General features: G+C 44.3%; 5 protein-coding genes across 5 annotated transcripts; 3 read left to right on the top strand and 2 right to left on the bottom strand.

Moving 5' to 3' along the window:
* Positions 1-106: 106 nt before the first annotated feature.
* PADG_03325 (ribosomal 60S subunit protein L21A) lies at positions 107-861 on the top strand (the record flags this gene model as incomplete). The annotated part of the gene is made up of 4 exons (XM_010760520.1): positions 107-142; positions 209-276; positions 362-409; positions 531-861. 4 exons carry the CDS (start codon positions 107-109, stop codon positions 859-861), a joined length of 483 nt encoding a protein of 160 aa, XP_010758822.1.
* A 930-nt stretch (positions 862-1,791) lies between these two features.
* On the top strand, positions 1,792-3,021 carry PADG_03324 (uncharacterized protein; the record flags this gene model as incomplete). The annotated part of the gene is made up of 2 exons (XM_010760054.1): positions 1,792-1,970; positions 2,067-3,021. The coding sequence occupies 2 exons, from the start codon at positions 1,792-1,794 to the stop codon at positions 3,019-3,021; spliced, it is 1,134 nt and encodes a 377-aa protein (XP_010758356.1).
* Positions 3,022-11,092: 8,071 nt separating this feature from the next.
* Positions 11,093-11,328, bottom strand: PADG_11588 (uncharacterized protein; the record flags this gene model as incomplete). Its single annotated transcript, XM_010760741.1, has 2 exons — positions 11,093-11,199; positions 11,247-11,328. 2 exons carry the CDS (start codon positions 11,326-11,328, stop codon positions 11,093-11,095), a joined length of 189 nt encoding a protein of 62 aa, XP_010759043.1.
* Positions 11,329-13,827: 2,499 nt separating this feature from the next.
* On the bottom strand, positions 13,828-15,258 carry PADG_03320 (uncharacterized protein; the record flags this gene model as incomplete). Its single annotated transcript, XM_010760053.1, has 3 exons — positions 13,828-13,946; positions 14,052-14,698; positions 14,768-15,258. The coding sequence occupies 3 exons, from the start codon at positions 15,256-15,258 to the stop codon at positions 13,828-13,830; spliced, it is 1,257 nt and encodes a 418-aa protein (XP_010758355.1).
* A 1,332-nt stretch (positions 15,259-16,590) lies between these two features.
* Positions 16,591-16,968, top strand: PADG_03319 (protein translocase SEC61 complex gamma subunit, archaeal and eukaryotic; the record flags this gene model as incomplete). Its single annotated transcript, XM_010760519.1, has 3 exons — positions 16,591-16,675; positions 16,762-16,848; positions 16,928-16,968. 3 exons carry the CDS (start codon positions 16,591-16,593, stop codon positions 16,966-16,968), a joined length of 213 nt encoding a protein of 70 aa, XP_010758821.1.
* Between the last annotated feature and the right edge of the window lie 83 nt (positions 16,969-17,051).

The raw sequence follows: 17,051 nt of genomic DNA, 5'->3' as shown, positions 1-17,051 counted from the left end.
ACGAACAGCTTTTCCTCACGCCGGGTCAGTATAAGGATAGACCGCTGAGAGTTATAGCATCCTCGACGTCGACAATCACCCTCTGACTACCACACAGACGCCCAAGATGGGTCACTCACACGGTCTGAGATCCGGCACCCGGGTTCGTTTTGCCCTATCAATCCCTTGCGATTGAAGCCCGACTAATCCAGAAGTGTTATCTCTGTAGTATGCCTTCTCCCGCGACTACAAGAAGAAGGGTGTTATCCCTCTCTCCACTTTTTTGAGAGTTTACCGGTACGAAAACGCACCCTCTGGCTATTGGGATTGATGGTATTAAGGATAGCGGAGAAGTGGGAGTTAACGAGGGGATATAATATAGGGTTGGCGACATCGTGGATATCAAAGTCAATGGCGCAGTTCAACAGGGGTCAGTAAGAAGAACTATTTCCTAAGTTTGGGGGAGCACGATCTATGCGAAATTGATTAACGATGAAACATCCAAACTGCCCCAAATCTGGATGAAACGCTGAGATGTGATAATCATATAGTATGCCATTCAAGATCTACCACGGCAAAACTGGGGTTGTGTACAACGTGACCAAGTCTGCCGTCGGCGTCATCATCTACAAGCGAGTCGGAAACAGATATATCGAGAAGCGCGTCAACGTCCGTATCGAGCACGTCTCCCACTCCAGATCCAGAGAAGAGTTCCTCCGCCGGGTCAAGGAGAATGCCGTCAAGAAGCGGAAGGCTAAGGAGGAGGGTATCCATGTTCATCTGAAGAGACAGCCAGTCGGACCCCGGGAAGCGAGAACTGTTAGCACGGAAGGGAACCTCCCAGAGACGATCACACCTGTGCCATACGAGACGACTATTTAAAGAAACTAAAAATATTGTATGGGGTTTGGGTTCTGATTTCTATTTTTCCCTTAACGATTTCTGAATGCCACGGTGAAATACTATCTGTATTGCACCGGGCGACGTAGCAGAGCACAGGCTCTGTGCTTGGTGTCAGTGTAGCATAAATTCCAGGCAATGAGGAAATTAATTTCTTTTCAACCAATGGAGTCATTTCAGTTTGTTCATATTCATTTCAGCTGAGGATGTGCCTGCCCACTTCACTATGGAGGCATCATTCTCAGTCGCAGATTGGAAAGGATGACAGGTTTTGGGGCCAACAAATACATCTGGAAAAATATGATCTCGTGCCTGGCTCGTCGAGTTCAAGGCTATGCCGTCATTGATTCAACTGGACGATAAGAGAGGAACCATATTCCAGCCAAATGTGAATAGCTTATTCAAGTCGTTTCACGCTGATAATATTCAACCCAGATTTGACATTGCAATCGTAGAGACGGAATCACCCCACCGTATTAAGTTGAGAACCGTCGGAGATTGGGCATTTAATTAGCCGCCAGTGAACAGGAATCCACTGACACAAAACTTCGTGATCTCTCTATTGAAACGGTCTATCACGGTGTCTGATCTAATTAGTGCATCTGTCCATTATCCAAATCTGGAGAGTAACTTTCACTTTAGAGGAATCCAACGGGAAACCTTAATATCACGTGATTTACCCTCCAGACAAACCCAAAAAAAAAGAAGCCAATGCCAAGGAACTCTGATAGTAATGCTAAAACTTCAAAAACGTTTTGGGTATGGGCAAACAGCAAAATAACTCTTGAACTCCGAACGATGATAACTCCTCAGATCACGCTTTTGATATCCTCTCTACGTACGTCATTTATTTAATGGCGTGGCTCTGAACGTGAGATCCTTGCTTGTGTACTTATATATCTTCACCATATCATGACTTTCTCTCCGCATTCTCACGACGATGCCAGGCGCAATAATCCCCTTGGAAATGGAAAACCAGGTTCGCAAACGTCTTTCTTGCTAAAGAATGCGGAAACTGATGATGTGGAAGTTGCCCCCCAACAGACAGAGAAGGCTGATGCAAAATCATGGGCTCACTTCGTCGCTGGAGGGTACGTACTATGCATATGCTCCTACTCCCGGTCGCCTCTACAAGCTGTCAGGTTATTCCAGTGACAATACAGCATTACTAACTCAGCCTGAAACAGCATTGGTGGAATGACCGCAGCGACTCTGACATGTCCCCTCGATGTTCTAAAAACCCGTCTTCAGTCCGACTTCTACCAATCTCAGCTGCGGGCACTGCGCCAGGCGCATCCGTTGCCGCAGTCAACATCCATCCTAACCCTTCCGCGAAGCGCTATGCTCCATTTCACCGAAACCGTTCAAATGCTCAGATCGATACATGTCCATGAAGGCTGGCGAGGTCTGTTCAAAGGCCTGGGTCCTAATCTAATAGGCGTCGTTCCAGCAAGGGCTATCAACTTCTACGCCTACGGAAACGGAAAGCGTTTACTGAGCGAGTATTTGGGATATGACACCGCCACTTCGCCAGTAGGTGTTCATTTGAGCGCTGCGGCCATGGCTGGCATTGCGACGGGGACCGCCACAAACCCTATCTGGCTAGTGAAGACTCGCCTGCAACTTGACAAATCGACTGCTTCGAATCTCCCCGGTCGAGATCGCAAATATAAAAACAGTTGGGACTGCATTAGGCAGACTGTGCGCCATGAGGGAATTCGCGGGCTCTACCGGGGGTTGTCCGCGTCATATCTTGGAGTCACAGAGAGCACGCTTCAGTGGGTATTGTATGAGCAGATGAAACGGGTGCTGGCAGAGGCCGAGGGGCGCCTACATGCGGATTCAAACTATGTCCCCAATTCGGTTGATAACGCCATGCTCTGGGGAGGAAAAGTTGTTGCTGCAGGACTTGCCAAGTTCATTGCTGCTAGTGTCACGTACCCCCATGAAGTTGTGCGCACAAGGTTGCGGTTGGCACCCACGGTGTCTGTTTCCGGTGGCAAGCCGCATATGAAATATTCCGGTCTACTTCAATGTTTCCGACTAGTGTTTAAGGAAGAAGGAATGGCTGGCCTCTATGGGGGTCTAACTCCTCACCTCCTCAGAGTTGTGCCAAGCGCTGCTATCATGTTTGGAATGTGAGTTGACAATAACCCCTCCCACCAACTACTCGCGTTTCTCAAGTCTTTTGATTCTCTCCTGTTTCTCCCCATCCCATGTAGGTTACTGACATCCCATCCAGGTACGAAATGATTGTCCGACTCTGTGGCGCGACAGCGTAGTCGAACTCCCTGTCTATAACCGCCTCTTCTTACCCGGTTAACATCATCTTTCCACTTACACATCATCCCTATTACATAACAGAAGTCAGCATACATTTCCTGAGTTGTACGGCCTTTGACTAACTATCCATACTCACTTAAACGTTTACGTTTTTTCCAAGGCGCTCATTGTTAACATAGACATAGGAGGAATCCACCATGCATTCCGTTGTTCCGCTTGGGATTTTAGATATACAAAAAAGGGTACTCGTGCTTATCCTTCCTCTCGTTTTCCTTTTCGCACACGCTGTGCTGTATTTTTGGGTAGTTTTCCCCTTCTGTCCTTGAGCAAACAGGGATTTAGAACACGGTTTTAGATCTGATGCATTATTTATGGGAACGAGCGAAAAATGGCGTTTTTGGAGCCCTGGGATATTATCGCATGCGTTGCTCTTATTACTTAGTTTCTTCCTATTTTGACATTTCTTATCCTTAAGTTGGACATTCAAGTCAGTTGGGCATTCAAGTCCAGATGATGGATTTTTATTTTTTGTTGTTTCCCTGTGAATTGTTCCTTTTTCCCCTCCCAAGCACTTATTGGTGACATCTATACCTGTGGAGCTCTTCTGTATATTATTGTGTATATCATTTCATGCAAGTTTTTCTTTACTTTTCTCTCACATGTTATTTATATTATTTTACTTTTATGCAATTCCGTCATGAGCATTGACCTCGAACTGATACTTCGTACTTAACCAGGCACCTAATTTGAAGATTTGCCAAGCTTTGAGCCCTGTAGAATTTTCTGCATGCCATGGCTATCGCAAAATGTTCATAGGTACAGCGATTAGCTATTAATGACATTGTTGGGTCTGTCAAGTAGATCAGATTCACCTAATTGGATCAACGAAACGATCCGTTGTCTGTAACCAGCCGTTCGGGCAAGGACACCTTGAGATGGACAAATTTTATTTACAGACCTCGACGGGAGCACTATCAACCTTCCCCGCGATAAACACCCTGACCCCCCCAGTTAATCAGCTCCTAGCATACACGAAGAGAGCCTCACTATGATACCGGCAAGTTGTATTAGCCACATCTTCAGCTCCTTGCGTGAATCCATCGTCAACCTGTGGCACTGTTCCTAGAGGTGCGGACTCCTCTTCCGACCCCTTGCCTTTTGTTTTCTATACTCTGGGTTCTTTGGACACCAACAAGGAGGAGACGTATTTACATACGTACGTACCTTGTGCACATGGCATCTCACCGCAGTATCGGTACCTGCTCCGAAAAGGAAGGGTTGTGATATGAAGAAACCAGAATTTCAAACTTTACGAACTGGTAACTTTACTTCATCTCGTTTATGGCGACGTTTGTTGCCCTTTTTAGGCTCCTTAACTAGTTTCTAATTCGTTCGTTCATTCGAGGGAAAGACCAGGATAAATTTTCGTCCCAATAGAAATCATCTCCACGCATTAATTATTTCAGGGTTGTCTGTCGGAGGGTGTTATCCGCACCAACACTCAAGCTACTCTCCTATGAAACGAAAAATTGAAACGCAAGGGATACACATGGCCAAAGGACGGAATGGAGAGGGAAAACAAACTTTAGCATCAGGCCCCATTTTAAAAAATTGGAAATTGTCGGTTCAGTTTCAACACACGTGCACTTGTTATCGTGCATTCTTTTGATCTCGACCAGTTAACTATAGTTACTGGGGCGGCAGGATGTCGGGTTTTCCATCCGGGCGGCTGAATCAGGGCCGGGTTTCACTACCGGGAGCCCGATTTACCAATCCAGCCCCGATGTAAGTACAATGGTTGTTGGTTATTTGCAGGCCTGGGGAGCCAATGGGGAAAACTAGAAAGGGATTCCGTTGATGAAGATCAATTGGCACCCCAACAACTGTCAACAAGGAGCTTGTTAAGGTTACGGGGAAGCGGATCCGGCCAAGCTAGTTTAGTCCCAAGGGATGTTGGTACCTGTCATCAGAGATTCTTGATGTGCCCTAGGGCCTCGTATGCCTGACCTGAACGCATTTATATAGCACACTAAGCAAGTTTGGGCTTAATGACCCGTGTGTGGGTTTTCATTTTAGCGACCTTACACAGTATGCGGCACGATGTGGACGAGTTCCGAATAAAAGTTACCTGTAACTCTATGAACTGTACATTGATCGTTCCGTTCCCAGTGAAAAGCCTCCTGCGTTTTATATATACTTGTTGTTTAATGAACTGAACTCTAACACTAAAGGGGCGGAAAGAAAGTTTCAAAGCCCAGGTCAAGACATGACTTTACATGTTGCACGAAATTTTAGGTTTGCTCCAGATGGTCGCCGTGCAGAGATAAATGAAACATTGATTGATGGATTGAGGATGCAACAATTCATGAGGAAATTAATTATTGGTGTTGATGGTTAAAAAACTCTCATTTCCCCTTACCTGCAGCATCAGGAGGCAGCAATTCTGTGGCTGGATGAAGCTTTGACTGTAGACCGGTTCACGTTAAGGCGTAAAGAGGATGAGACCTCTGACAGTGCAGCTGTTCGGCCACCAGAATCAGTTTCCGGTTGTCGCTCACTAGTCCAGCGTTCGGCGGTGAGAAATTTTGTTGTTTCATGTTATTTCCAAGAAGAGAGCGAAAAGCGTCAACCAATAAAACACCAACACAAAGAAAACTTTCAGGAGGAACCAACACTGGAGCACAAACGGGAGAAGTAACTATGAAATGAAAGTTTATAAATATCCAATGCCACCCTTCCTGGCGCAGCGCTTGACCGGCGGAAGCGCAATTTAGTCCCTCCTTCATAATAGCGTGGTTTGGATTTCTGGATGGGCTGAGGTTTAATCTTTCCCCGGTTGTGTGGGCCAGTAACTACTTAGGAGCGTTAGCACGTCATCTTGAGAACTGACAAATCATAAGTGAAGGATGCGGTAATCCGATATAGAAAACCCGATGAGACTATGCGTTCATGAACAATTCATGCCCACGACTTTCAGTTTATTTTTAGTCATGTTATTCAGAACTAATAACAACTTCATAGTTGTACGAAGTTTAATTATAAATTCAATTCTATCAAAATTATAGATATTCTTAAATTAAATTTCATACAAAGTAAAAATATCTTTCAGAATGTTAATCACTTCTGAATCATCTTATACTTTATATTTTATTTAATTATAATTATAGTATCTTAAATATCAACTCTGAATCTCTATACAATCACTTATTAGATTAAAACTTAATTACTGTTAATAAAAGAAGAAATAAATATAATATCTTGTCCAAGTTGAATGCATTTGAATGCTCAGATGAGGATTTGTTTACCAATCAAAGCGTTGTCGTTGATGTAAGAATAAGCTCGGAAGCTTAGTGGGAATATTAAAGTTAAACTCCCGCCAATGATGTCATTTGCACTAGATCCTGCTTATTTGATTGGTGGTTACAGTCCCTGGGGGATTGGAACCTGATTGGTCCATCCACGGATGCCCCATGTCCCGGAGAGAGCCACCCGCAACCCGCGGGCGGGTTTAAAACGCCTTATATATGATAGGGAAGAAAACAATGCACCACCCTTTACCGTAGATAGGAAGAATGAAGAAGGCAGATTACTTCCTTTCCTTTCCTGTCTCATCATGCACGCACCGTGCATTCTCTGACAATGTGCAGCGTCCTGTTTTACCTTTTCAAGCTAGAGTGAAGGATATGATAAGAGTTCTTGCTGAAAATTTTAAAAACCAAGATAGAGACTGAAATGTAAAATGACACGGAAAGAAAGAGGAACCTTAGCCGTTGGCAGTGGCCTCTTATTTCCTCTGCGGAATTCGAATGCATGAGCAGAGAAGACATGCATGCCGTATTCCAGAAAACCAACCACCAAAGTAGAGCTCTTGTTTCACTTTAGCATCTCCCGAAGAGATTTTTAAAAAATTAGAAACGGAAAGGAATTTTGTCCCGAGGCCTGCCAAACATATCCTTGCGAATATCATGAGTAACTCTTTAGACAGGTAATAGGGCTCGTATTTCACTTTAAGGCCAGGCGGTAGCCGCCTGCGGCGTCAATCCCAAAAGCCAAGCTCCAGTTTTTGGTGGTCATGGGGATGTATCTCCCGAAACAGGTGCCTTTGCTGGGATTGTCCAGTCATACAAGGTCGTATTTGGGAATGGGGCCAACATTGACCGGTGACTAAATGTAAATGACTATATGCGTATGCATATGTATAATTCATGCATGTGTTGCGGAGGCATATCTCGCTGACGATGTAGCAGCTTTATTGCTACACTCTGCAGATACGATTCTTGAACTGGTCCGCAAACCGCACATTAGGTATGCTTAGTCTTTAAGTATATCCCTGCCGTTAATCTTTGTTGAAAACTTAAAAAGGAAAAAAGAAAATATGGTTTGTCTGAACGATTTCTGTGCTAACTCCAGATTTGATACCTATATTTAGTTAAGACCGGTCGTTTCGACGCCACTGTCGTTATTAGTAAATTCGTACAGAACTTGGAAAACACATTTGTGGAGTAGGTAGTTCCTACATATGTGGATTTGTTTTTTTAAAAGGAAGTAAAAATAAAAATAAAAATAAAGCTCGTTTTTATGAAAAAAAAAAAAAAAAAAAAAACAGGCACTGTCCTGCCACCTGCATAACTTGCACATTCATCCTGTAACTACTGCTTAATGCCCGTACTTCTCAACCACCTGGTAGTTACACCGGTAAATACATCCTGACTGTACAGGTACATACATACATTCGCAGCACACCAAAAGCAGATAGAAAGCATCGCATATAAATTGACAGCTTGTCCTCGAGTTCTTGTCGACATTCTCTCCTGCAGAAATTTTGTTTCTCCCCGAAGCCTCTATTAGAGACAGACATATAATTCGAAGAGTCTTATCCCTATGCCTCCTCTGCTAAACCGACAATATCATCCAAACACACTACTTGCGAGCGCAAGACACTGTCAATAGACTCCCGCCATTTCTACGACCTATAGTTATTGAACATTACAAGCTCCCATTTTTTCCTTCGCCATCCTTCAAAGAGTTTCTCCCTCTTAAATTCATCTTAGACATTCTATACTTGTTAAAATAGATTTGGTGTATCTCTCTCAACAAATGATTAAAAGATCTTCAAACGCGCCCAACAAGAAGAAGGAAGAGAATAGAGGCACAAAAGCACCTTCTCAACAAGTTTTGAAGTAAGACATCTATATTGTTTTTTGCTTTTCTTTCCTCTTTGTCATGTCAGTCTTGATGTCATGTTACTGTCTGCACAATGTACTGTGCATGCACCGAGTCCACTCCAATGCCATTCCAAGTCCCCATCAGCGTCAATCAACGTCAACCCTGTCAAAGATGACTAGCCCCAATTCGTGCAAAATCTATTTACTGGACCATGTGAGCTCAGATCATTGCAGAAAAGCCCAGACGCTAATCACCTTTTGCTACTCTATGTGCTAGCCTCCATGCTGAAGAAAATCCGCCGCGGTCGTTCATGTTAGACCGATATCTTCACCAAACTCGCAAAGAGGATCATTGGCACGGGCTTCCGTTTCAGAAGCCGGAGAAGTCTGTGACAAAGCTGTAAATCCCCCCGGTCGACTGGTGGCCCGCTTTCCCACTGCTTCTAGGGAACATGGCCTATAAGAGATAAATTAATTAAGTCACCTCTCCCGTTGGCAAGAATCGATAACCCGGTTAGTCAAAGAAATTGGCTAATCGACAGCTCTTAATCTTATTATGTTGTGGTTTTATCTTTCTTCCTTTCTTCTCTTTTTCTGTTGATAAGCCCCTTGGAAAAATTTAGGAGCTCACCTCCGCATCGACTTGTTTTGTTCTACTATATTGTTTCGTACTTTAATCATCGTGGTCATCCTGACTCACTGGTTGCGGTTTAAGGTCAGGTTAGTTAGATTTCACGAAAACTGCACAATCACCGAGGCAAAGCCCACAAGAAACCCTGCCTTATTTTGGTCTTTGTTTGAGGTGTATTTTCAATCTGATTAACCCCGCTTCTTTCATCAATTTCGAATAATTTCCTTTTCTTGAATCAACGTTGTCGTGCATAATTACCTCTTAGTAAGAGAATGCTTTTCACTCCCTCAGCAAATTGTTCTTTATTTTCACATTTTCCATCAAGGATTTCTGCTTCTTTGGCTTGAGATTTTGGTAGCTCGTGAGACATTTACATTCTACAGTGTTAGGTACCGGCAAATTCGCCAAAACTTAATTTTTATTCTTGATCTCTCTTTGTTTGCTTCTGGTTCAATTACCCGGTAACTAGTTAGTTAGCTGAGATAAGGGGAATCAGTAAAATTGATTGGATCTCAAAAGAGCATTCTGATTCAACTTCAGGCAATCTATGAGATGTAGCATCCATGTAACTAAGGGTAGGTTATTCAACAAAGATATCTATCGGGAGAGCAACGGATTGCAATTTAACTCGAGTTGTGATAGACAAGCACACTTCTTAGAAGCCCATTCTTACGCTGGAATCTATTTCGTATAATCCGAAATATTACAAGAGTACAACAGCCGCCTGAAGTCTCCACCTAAAACAAACCATTTTCAAGCCATATCAAATCGCATAAAAACCCTGTTGCGTAGAGAGTTGGAGATGGGAGCTTCCAATGTCGGTAAGTTTTTTGCTTGTTTTTCATCCCACGTGGCATCCATGTGGCTGTGGATCAACTGTTAAGCCAGAATAACTAGAGAGTTAATAACCACCGGAATGAAATTCCCGAGTCGACAAGAAAGTCTGCTGAGTCTTCTGTATTTATTTTGCTGATCTCATGCAGATATCGCTATCAAACGTTAGGACATTCCATCCAAAGGTATGTACACCAAAATCTAGATTGCAATCATGGGAATATTATGTCTGGAATTTTAGGTGTGAGAAAATGGATCCCTGGGCCTGAACATAACTAAAAATTTAGGTGAAGTGACCTTAAAATTTAACTTACGTTTAACTATCAGTGAGTTAAATCTTAAGATTTAGTTGAACAAATAGTTACCAAAGCCGGATTTCCATACTCTGTAAATTTGGAAGCGGAGATGAGCGTCACGTCTCTAGTGATAGACCCTCTGGTTTCTGAACTGCTGTTTCATAGACGTGGGTTAGTGAATTTCAGCGGGCTGCAATGTGTAAGCCTCGTCCGTTCCGCCTTTGGTGCATAACAAGTGGCATCCTTCAGCTGTTCCATGTTATTTGCCAACAGATCTTATGGAAGGAGCCGAAAAGTTTAGTGGAAAGTTCATTGCTTGGGCGATTCCATCGGCGCCTCTGTCTTCTATGAAACCCGTCCACATAGGTAAGGTAACTAGTTAGGTGCGGACGTTCCTTTGCTAGCATTGTGACTATTGGATCTATTTTTTTTTTCCGGGAAAGGGGGGGGGGGGGGGGGGGGGGGGTGGAGAATGAGATGTTGGAATCAGCACAACTTTAATTCAGTAGCTTCCGGTCCTTGTTCTTTTTGCGTTTTGGAAATATTTTATTTCATTGGCCTTTTCGATTTAGAGTCAGATACAATCAACGCCTATGTCGTTGTTTGAATTCTGCCTCAGGGAGCATCTCTTTTACCGGTAACGGGCCGGTTCTCCCACTCACTTGCGTTTCAGTCCTTCAGCTGCATTGCCTCAGGTTGTCCAATACACACTTTAACCTCTCGACCATCTTTACTTTTGCGTTTCAACATTCAAGTCACATTTCTACTATGCACAACACCAGCACATATTTCAAGTCCACCTCAAAGTTAGTTAAAGTCAAGAAACACGCAATTCACTGGTATATTCCAAGTTGCTGAAAATTCGAGTTACTGAGATATGCAAAAGGAAAAAAGTGTGGGGGCTTCTTGTGCGATAGACGAATATAGTAACACATTTAAAAGGGCACGTAAGTCATACCTATTATGAAAGGTATCATCCCTTTCCCAACACCACCCCTTCCCCCTTACCATGCCAACAAGACCTGCCCTCCCACCTCATTACTTCCCTCGGTCTTGTCTTGTCGGCTTTCCGGTATCTTCATAGTCTCTGCACATGCTAGCTCTGATTCTGCTATTATCAAACTTAGCATGTTGGTTATAATGTCGAATGCCTCATACCATTCCCTAGCCAGGTGTAGAAAGGAGTGTGGTCTTTTTGGATCTTCCAGTCGCCGCAATATACGAAGATGCATACGTTCATAGTAAAGGCACTCAGACGAAGCAAAGAGAGAAACTTGAAATATATATATATATATATATATATTTATATACATAGCAGCCGTTTATTACACCAAAAGTGGAGTGCGGGGATTGGACGGCGGGAATGTATCAAGCATCGTCTCTTGCGGGGTTCAAAACTTGATTGATGTTCAATGTTAGTTTTGTACATTCGTGATATAACTTGAGGGACGGGGTGAACTGACCCAGACAGGACGCAGCAATTTGGTTCTTTCAATGGTATGTGACTCTCCAGAGGCTGCACTCTAACGACACTTCCCTTTTCCACCTCTGGAGATTTCTTCACAATCCGTGGTTTAACGTTGCTATTAGAATTTAAGCTGACTTTTGTGTCATTTGTCATTTCATCGCTCCTTTCAATACAGTCAGGTTTTGGCTCAGGGTCAGGCTGAGATGTTTGCATAACGGTATTTGGAGAGCCAACTGTCACCTGAGTAACATCAGAGGCTGCTTGGAGAAGGCTCTTTGCTTTTGCGAATAAATTCTTCCTTCTTGTGAGAAGATTCCTAGCTCGTTCTCTTCGCCTTCTTGCGCCGCCAGTTTGATCCTTGGTTAGTAGAGTCAAATCGCTTGCGGGTGTGGCCCATCATTGAGATTGAAAATCTCATGATAGATTTATTTAGCCCTCCAAGAATCCCACGCGGAATAGGCGGCGCAAGTGTCGTCTTCTTGAATTCAAGCAACTTTTCGTTTCTTAACCCCCTCTTCCCGGGTTTATTTATATGCTTCTTCGTCTTCCCGCTCTCACTCTGCCACCCCATCCTTTCCTGTGCATTCGTTTTCATCGGCCGCAGCAGCATTCCGCCTCACCTTCCAGACCCTCGATTCTCATTCCTTCTTCGGATCTAATTCTAGTTTCCGAATATTCGCTGGTACTTCCAGCTCGCCGATGTTTAAAGCATCTGGCAGACGCTTAAAAAGGCACCTTTTCCTCTGGATGGTGGGAGCCCACAATGAGGAAGTTGTGCCTTGTACCAATTTACAGGCGGCCCATTGGTTCTGTGTTGATATAGGGAAGGACGGAAAAAGACCCGGAGCTCTGGAAGTGCCGCGTGGCGGTGAGTTTTACTGCTTGCAATGATGAAGAGATCACCGTTCCAGTGGTGAAAATTTTGTCGGGAGACTGGGGGAATGAGTGTCATGGCTGGCGGGCAAATTGATCCTATGAGATACAGAGTGCATTGCCAGATGAGAGGTAGGGTCAGTATTTTGAAATGCCAAAGGCGGGGTAGTTTGGTTGGGGGGATAACAACATGGTGAACCAGTGTTGAGCTGTGGGGACTTCGAAGGAGCGGTCAGCTCGAGAGCCGACGAGCAACTGGCATGATGTGATATCATATTAGCACCAACATATCACTTCGATGAGATTAATGGTTGGAGGAGCGATTGTTACTCCAAATCAACTGGAAACCAGCATTCAATGGAACAGAAGTATGCTAGAAGGATTAATAAGGATTAACCATTCTATGAATAAGTTTTAATATTCCATTGTTATGAAGGAGTCTAAATACGTACTGGTAAATATATAAGGGACACCTCCCATGCCCATTCATTCACTGTAGACCTCCCGATAAATTCATGCCCCTGTCCGTTTCTTGATTGAACTTCCTGGATATGCCCATTGAAAACACTACCCACCAATAATTAAGGAAGACATAACTCGTAATTCGTTGCTGACTTCATAACATCCAGAGAAAGGAAGACAACCCAAAAACAAAGATTTAACATGGATAGGAACAGATGTTCACATGGATATACAAAAAATGAAAAGAAGTCAAACAACCAATTCTCAATTCATTTTAATTCACCCACCCACCTCATAGAAAAAGAGCCTGGTATTAGCCGGATTGAACACAAAACTAAAGAGGAAAGAAAAGCAAAAGATGGGGCAACGGGAAAGTCATAGGAAAAAATAGAACAAAGAAAAGAAAAAGGAAAAAAGCTGAATAGCTGATTGCAATACGTGGTCATGTCACAATCATGGGAATATTTCTCGAATTTAAATTGGGATTGCGTTGGGAAGTGCCACATTGCTGCCGACCTAATATTTAGGAGCAGGACACCTTTCTTCACAAAAATTACTGAAAAAATAAGGAAACAGTTGTGGAAGTGTAAAAGATGGATATGGCACGCGCGGAGAACAGGAGAAGGGACGTGAATGTTTGAATCAACTGGCCAGTATACAAATCCCATATGTGATATGAGAACTGAGGATAAGAGGGAGGAACAGTTCGCCCATATAAAACGCAAAAAGAAGATGTTATCTGAATTTTCCCTTAATACAACCTAGAATAGAAGCAAAGGAAATCAACTGACAAAACGAAGGCAAGTATATAGAAGGAAAACTGTAGCTTGAGAACAATTTCGGTGGGCTCAGAAAAGGTAGGCGGAAGGATATTCGGAGACGTTTTCGGCCGGAAAAGACAGAAAGAAGAGGGTGTAGTTTCTTGGTCGCTTTCGTTTACTCCTGGCGCGTCCGTTTGGCGCCGTGTGGGTTCCAAGAGCCGTCATTGCCGCCATGGTGCTGGCCGAAGAAAGCAGGATTGAAATGAGGGTTCTGGGTTTGGTAACCGCCTTGTCCTTGGTTAATAGGTAGCTGTTAGCGAATTCTATACCAACATACTGAGCATCGATGTATAATTGGTAGGGATTAAGGAACTGTCTAACGGTTATGTCATGTCCTACCTTGCATTCCCATATTACCTGCCATGCCTCCCATCATCCCGCCCATCTGGTTGGGCATACCTCCCATCGGCATGCCACCCATGCCCATACCCATGCCGCCCACATTGGCTACGCCCCCAACTGACATCATGGGATTAGGGGCGGGGCCACCCATACCACCACGGCCTCCCCGCATGCCACCAGGACCACCTCGCATACTTCCCATCATAGCTCCACGGCTGTTAAATCCACCGTAGGGCTGCATGCCACCAACAGGAGCCGCTTGGAACCCACCACCCATACCACCACTTTGGAAGTTACCGCCTCCAATTGGCGATGCGAAGTTACGATTGGGGTTAAATCCACCAGATATTGCGCCGCGGTTATATCCACCGCCACGACCACCGCGATAACCACCACCAGTGTTCATACCAAAACCTGGGCTTTGAGTCTGAGGGGCATTGAAACTACTGGTAGATCCAGACCGTGATCCTCGTTCATCTTTGGCACGCATAGGGTTATCTTTCGGCAACGTGCGGAAAGGATTGGTACTGGGGTGTGTATATGTGACGGTATACTTTCTCCCACTCTGTTGGGTGTTGAACGATTCAATTTTGTGCTTCGTGGCTGTGGCCGCCTGAGGTGATCTAAATTCAACGAACGCTTGTCTATGGAACATCCAGGATTTAGCTGCCAGTGTCTTACGGAGTCTAACATCCAATGGATCTTCAACCTACCCTTTACTTTTACCGTTCACCTTGTGCTCACTGAACGTGACATCTTTAAGATCGTTCTCAACGCCAGCCTGGTTGACCCAACCTCTGATATCGTCGTCTGTCGTCCACCAGTACAGATCCGAGACGAACAGTGCAGTTGTGGCATCGGGGTCCATACTTCGGTCATCATGGCTCTCTTTTCGCTTCACGCCTTGTTGTGGTGGTGCTTGAACCTGGGGCTGATGGTGCTGTTGTTTTGCAGGTTGGGGAGTTTCTGATGCAGGTTCTTCCGTTTTAAATATCTTGTGACTGCCATTCTCGACATGGCTATTACCATTACTGTATTTCTCACCGGGCCCCTCGTTATTTACCTCGCTATTCTGTTGCTCAGAGGCGTCAAGAATGATATCTGCTTCTTCTCCTTTAAACTCTCCATCTTGCTCACTCCCGTTGTAACCGCCGCCGTCCCCGTAAATATCAATATCGAAGTTATCATCCTCAGTACTAGCCATTTCGTGAAATTCCTGGACGGGATTCTGAATTGTGAGGTATTTGATTGATCTTGATTTTCGTTATGCACAGGCTTTTGGCACGATGAGCTTTAAGGAGAGTACATGTCTGCCAGTTGGACAACTCAAATTAGCGAGAGAAAAACATGAGTATGAAATGAAGTTGTCTGTAGCAGTCCGTGCTATGCGAAGCATGATGCGATATCTCTTAAATCGCGATACAGCTCTTATTCGTCATCTCCAGTCGTTCAGCACATAAAGGAAGGACAGACCAAAAAGGAGACAAAGAACTTCAGGCACAGGGGAGAAAGAGATGAGAACAGAGAGAGAATGAGCGAGAGAGACAAAGACAAGAAGAAAATACGTACAAATCCCGACCGTACAAGGCTGTCGAAAAGAGAACACAGTATATTTATTCGCAAAAGCGGGATGTGAGTTCGCTTCCCACGAATGAGATAAGCTACCTGACTGCCTTCGATGGCAAGCGCAGGTGAGATAGAAGTCCTCAGAGTATTATATAAGACAAAATATGCCTGGTACAAGACAATTTTCTCGGGGTTTCACTCGCGTCAAGAGAAGGGTTAAGTACGGTTCAAGGAGATCTAGCTAGTCACAACCGTTGACACCACCTATCGAGTTCTCTTCTATTAGGAAGAGGTAGGTACAGGAAAAAAGAAACTGGTAGTAGGATAAGATAACGTGAGCCAGTCAAATGGATGAGGCAAAGTTGGAAAGACGATTGAGAAGGCCAATGGATCCCGCGATCAAGTCCAACTCCAGCCTCGTCAACCAAGGACGCGGAACCTGATGATGCACCAAGGTTAGTCTTAAGGAGTGCCAAAATTGAAGGAAAATGGAAAGAGGTAAGAGAAGAGACAATAGAGGACGATATGGCGATGAAACTGATCTTGATAAGGAGGGATGTGTTTGTGTATGGGGATGGATGTATGTTGAAACTGCGAAGTTGAAATCGTAATTAGTTGGCTTGCGGTTTGGACTGGATGAGTCAGCAAGCTCCAAGGAAGCAAGATCACGTTAGAAACAAAAAGAGCTGATTCCCGGAATAAGTGGAATTCCGGGGCTAGGCCTGATACGGGCAGTAGGAGGCCACCTCACCAGAAAGGAAAGAGCCAAGATCCATCTCCGATTTACTAATTGCACCGTTCCAACATCCTCCGCACTTCATTGCTCTCCTTTGATGTCGACGATATACTTGACACAACTCTGCAATATACGGCCATTCTCCACTGGAGCTTTGCAATCTTTACAAAATACAGACAGCTTATATCTCTTCTCCTATTGTTTAATCCCCTCTGATTCAACACCTCAGTCCCAATGTCAGAAACCTTCCAAGAGCTCGCCGATATCCCCAAGGACTTCGTCAGGGATGGCATGCTATTCATGAACCGATGTACTAAACGTATGTGTTGTTCCCACTCCATTCCGATTCAAGATATATATGTGGAAGATTTCCTGCCATTGCCCAGCTCACTAACAATGTAACAGCTGACAAGCGAGAATTTCTCAAGATCAGCCAGGCAGTTGGCTTCGGGTTCCTCATCATGGGCGCCATCGGCTACTTTATTAAACTGAGTGAATAGCGAGCTTTCCTACTTCTCAATCTTTCTTTTCACCTCTGGGCTCTGGATGTATTACTAACGCTGCTGTCCAGTACATATCCCCGTTAACAATATCCTTGTCGGGGGCGCATGATGACGGAGCGACGTAGCAACAAGCAGGGGAGGTGGTTTAATACACTGAAACGACAAAAACGATGGATGACATGGTTGTTTCCA

This window comes from Paracoccidioides brasiliensis (genome assembly GCF_000150735.1).
Source record: "Paracoccidioides brasiliensis Pb18 unplaced genomic scaffold supercont2.3, whole genome shotgun sequence".
NCBI lineage: Eukaryota > Fungi > Ascomycota > Eurotiomycetes > Onygenales > Ajellomycetaceae > Paracoccidioides > Paracoccidioides brasiliensis.
The sequence above is the reverse complement of the archived record's forward strand: the minus strand, read 5'-3'. Positions and strand labels throughout refer to the sequence as shown.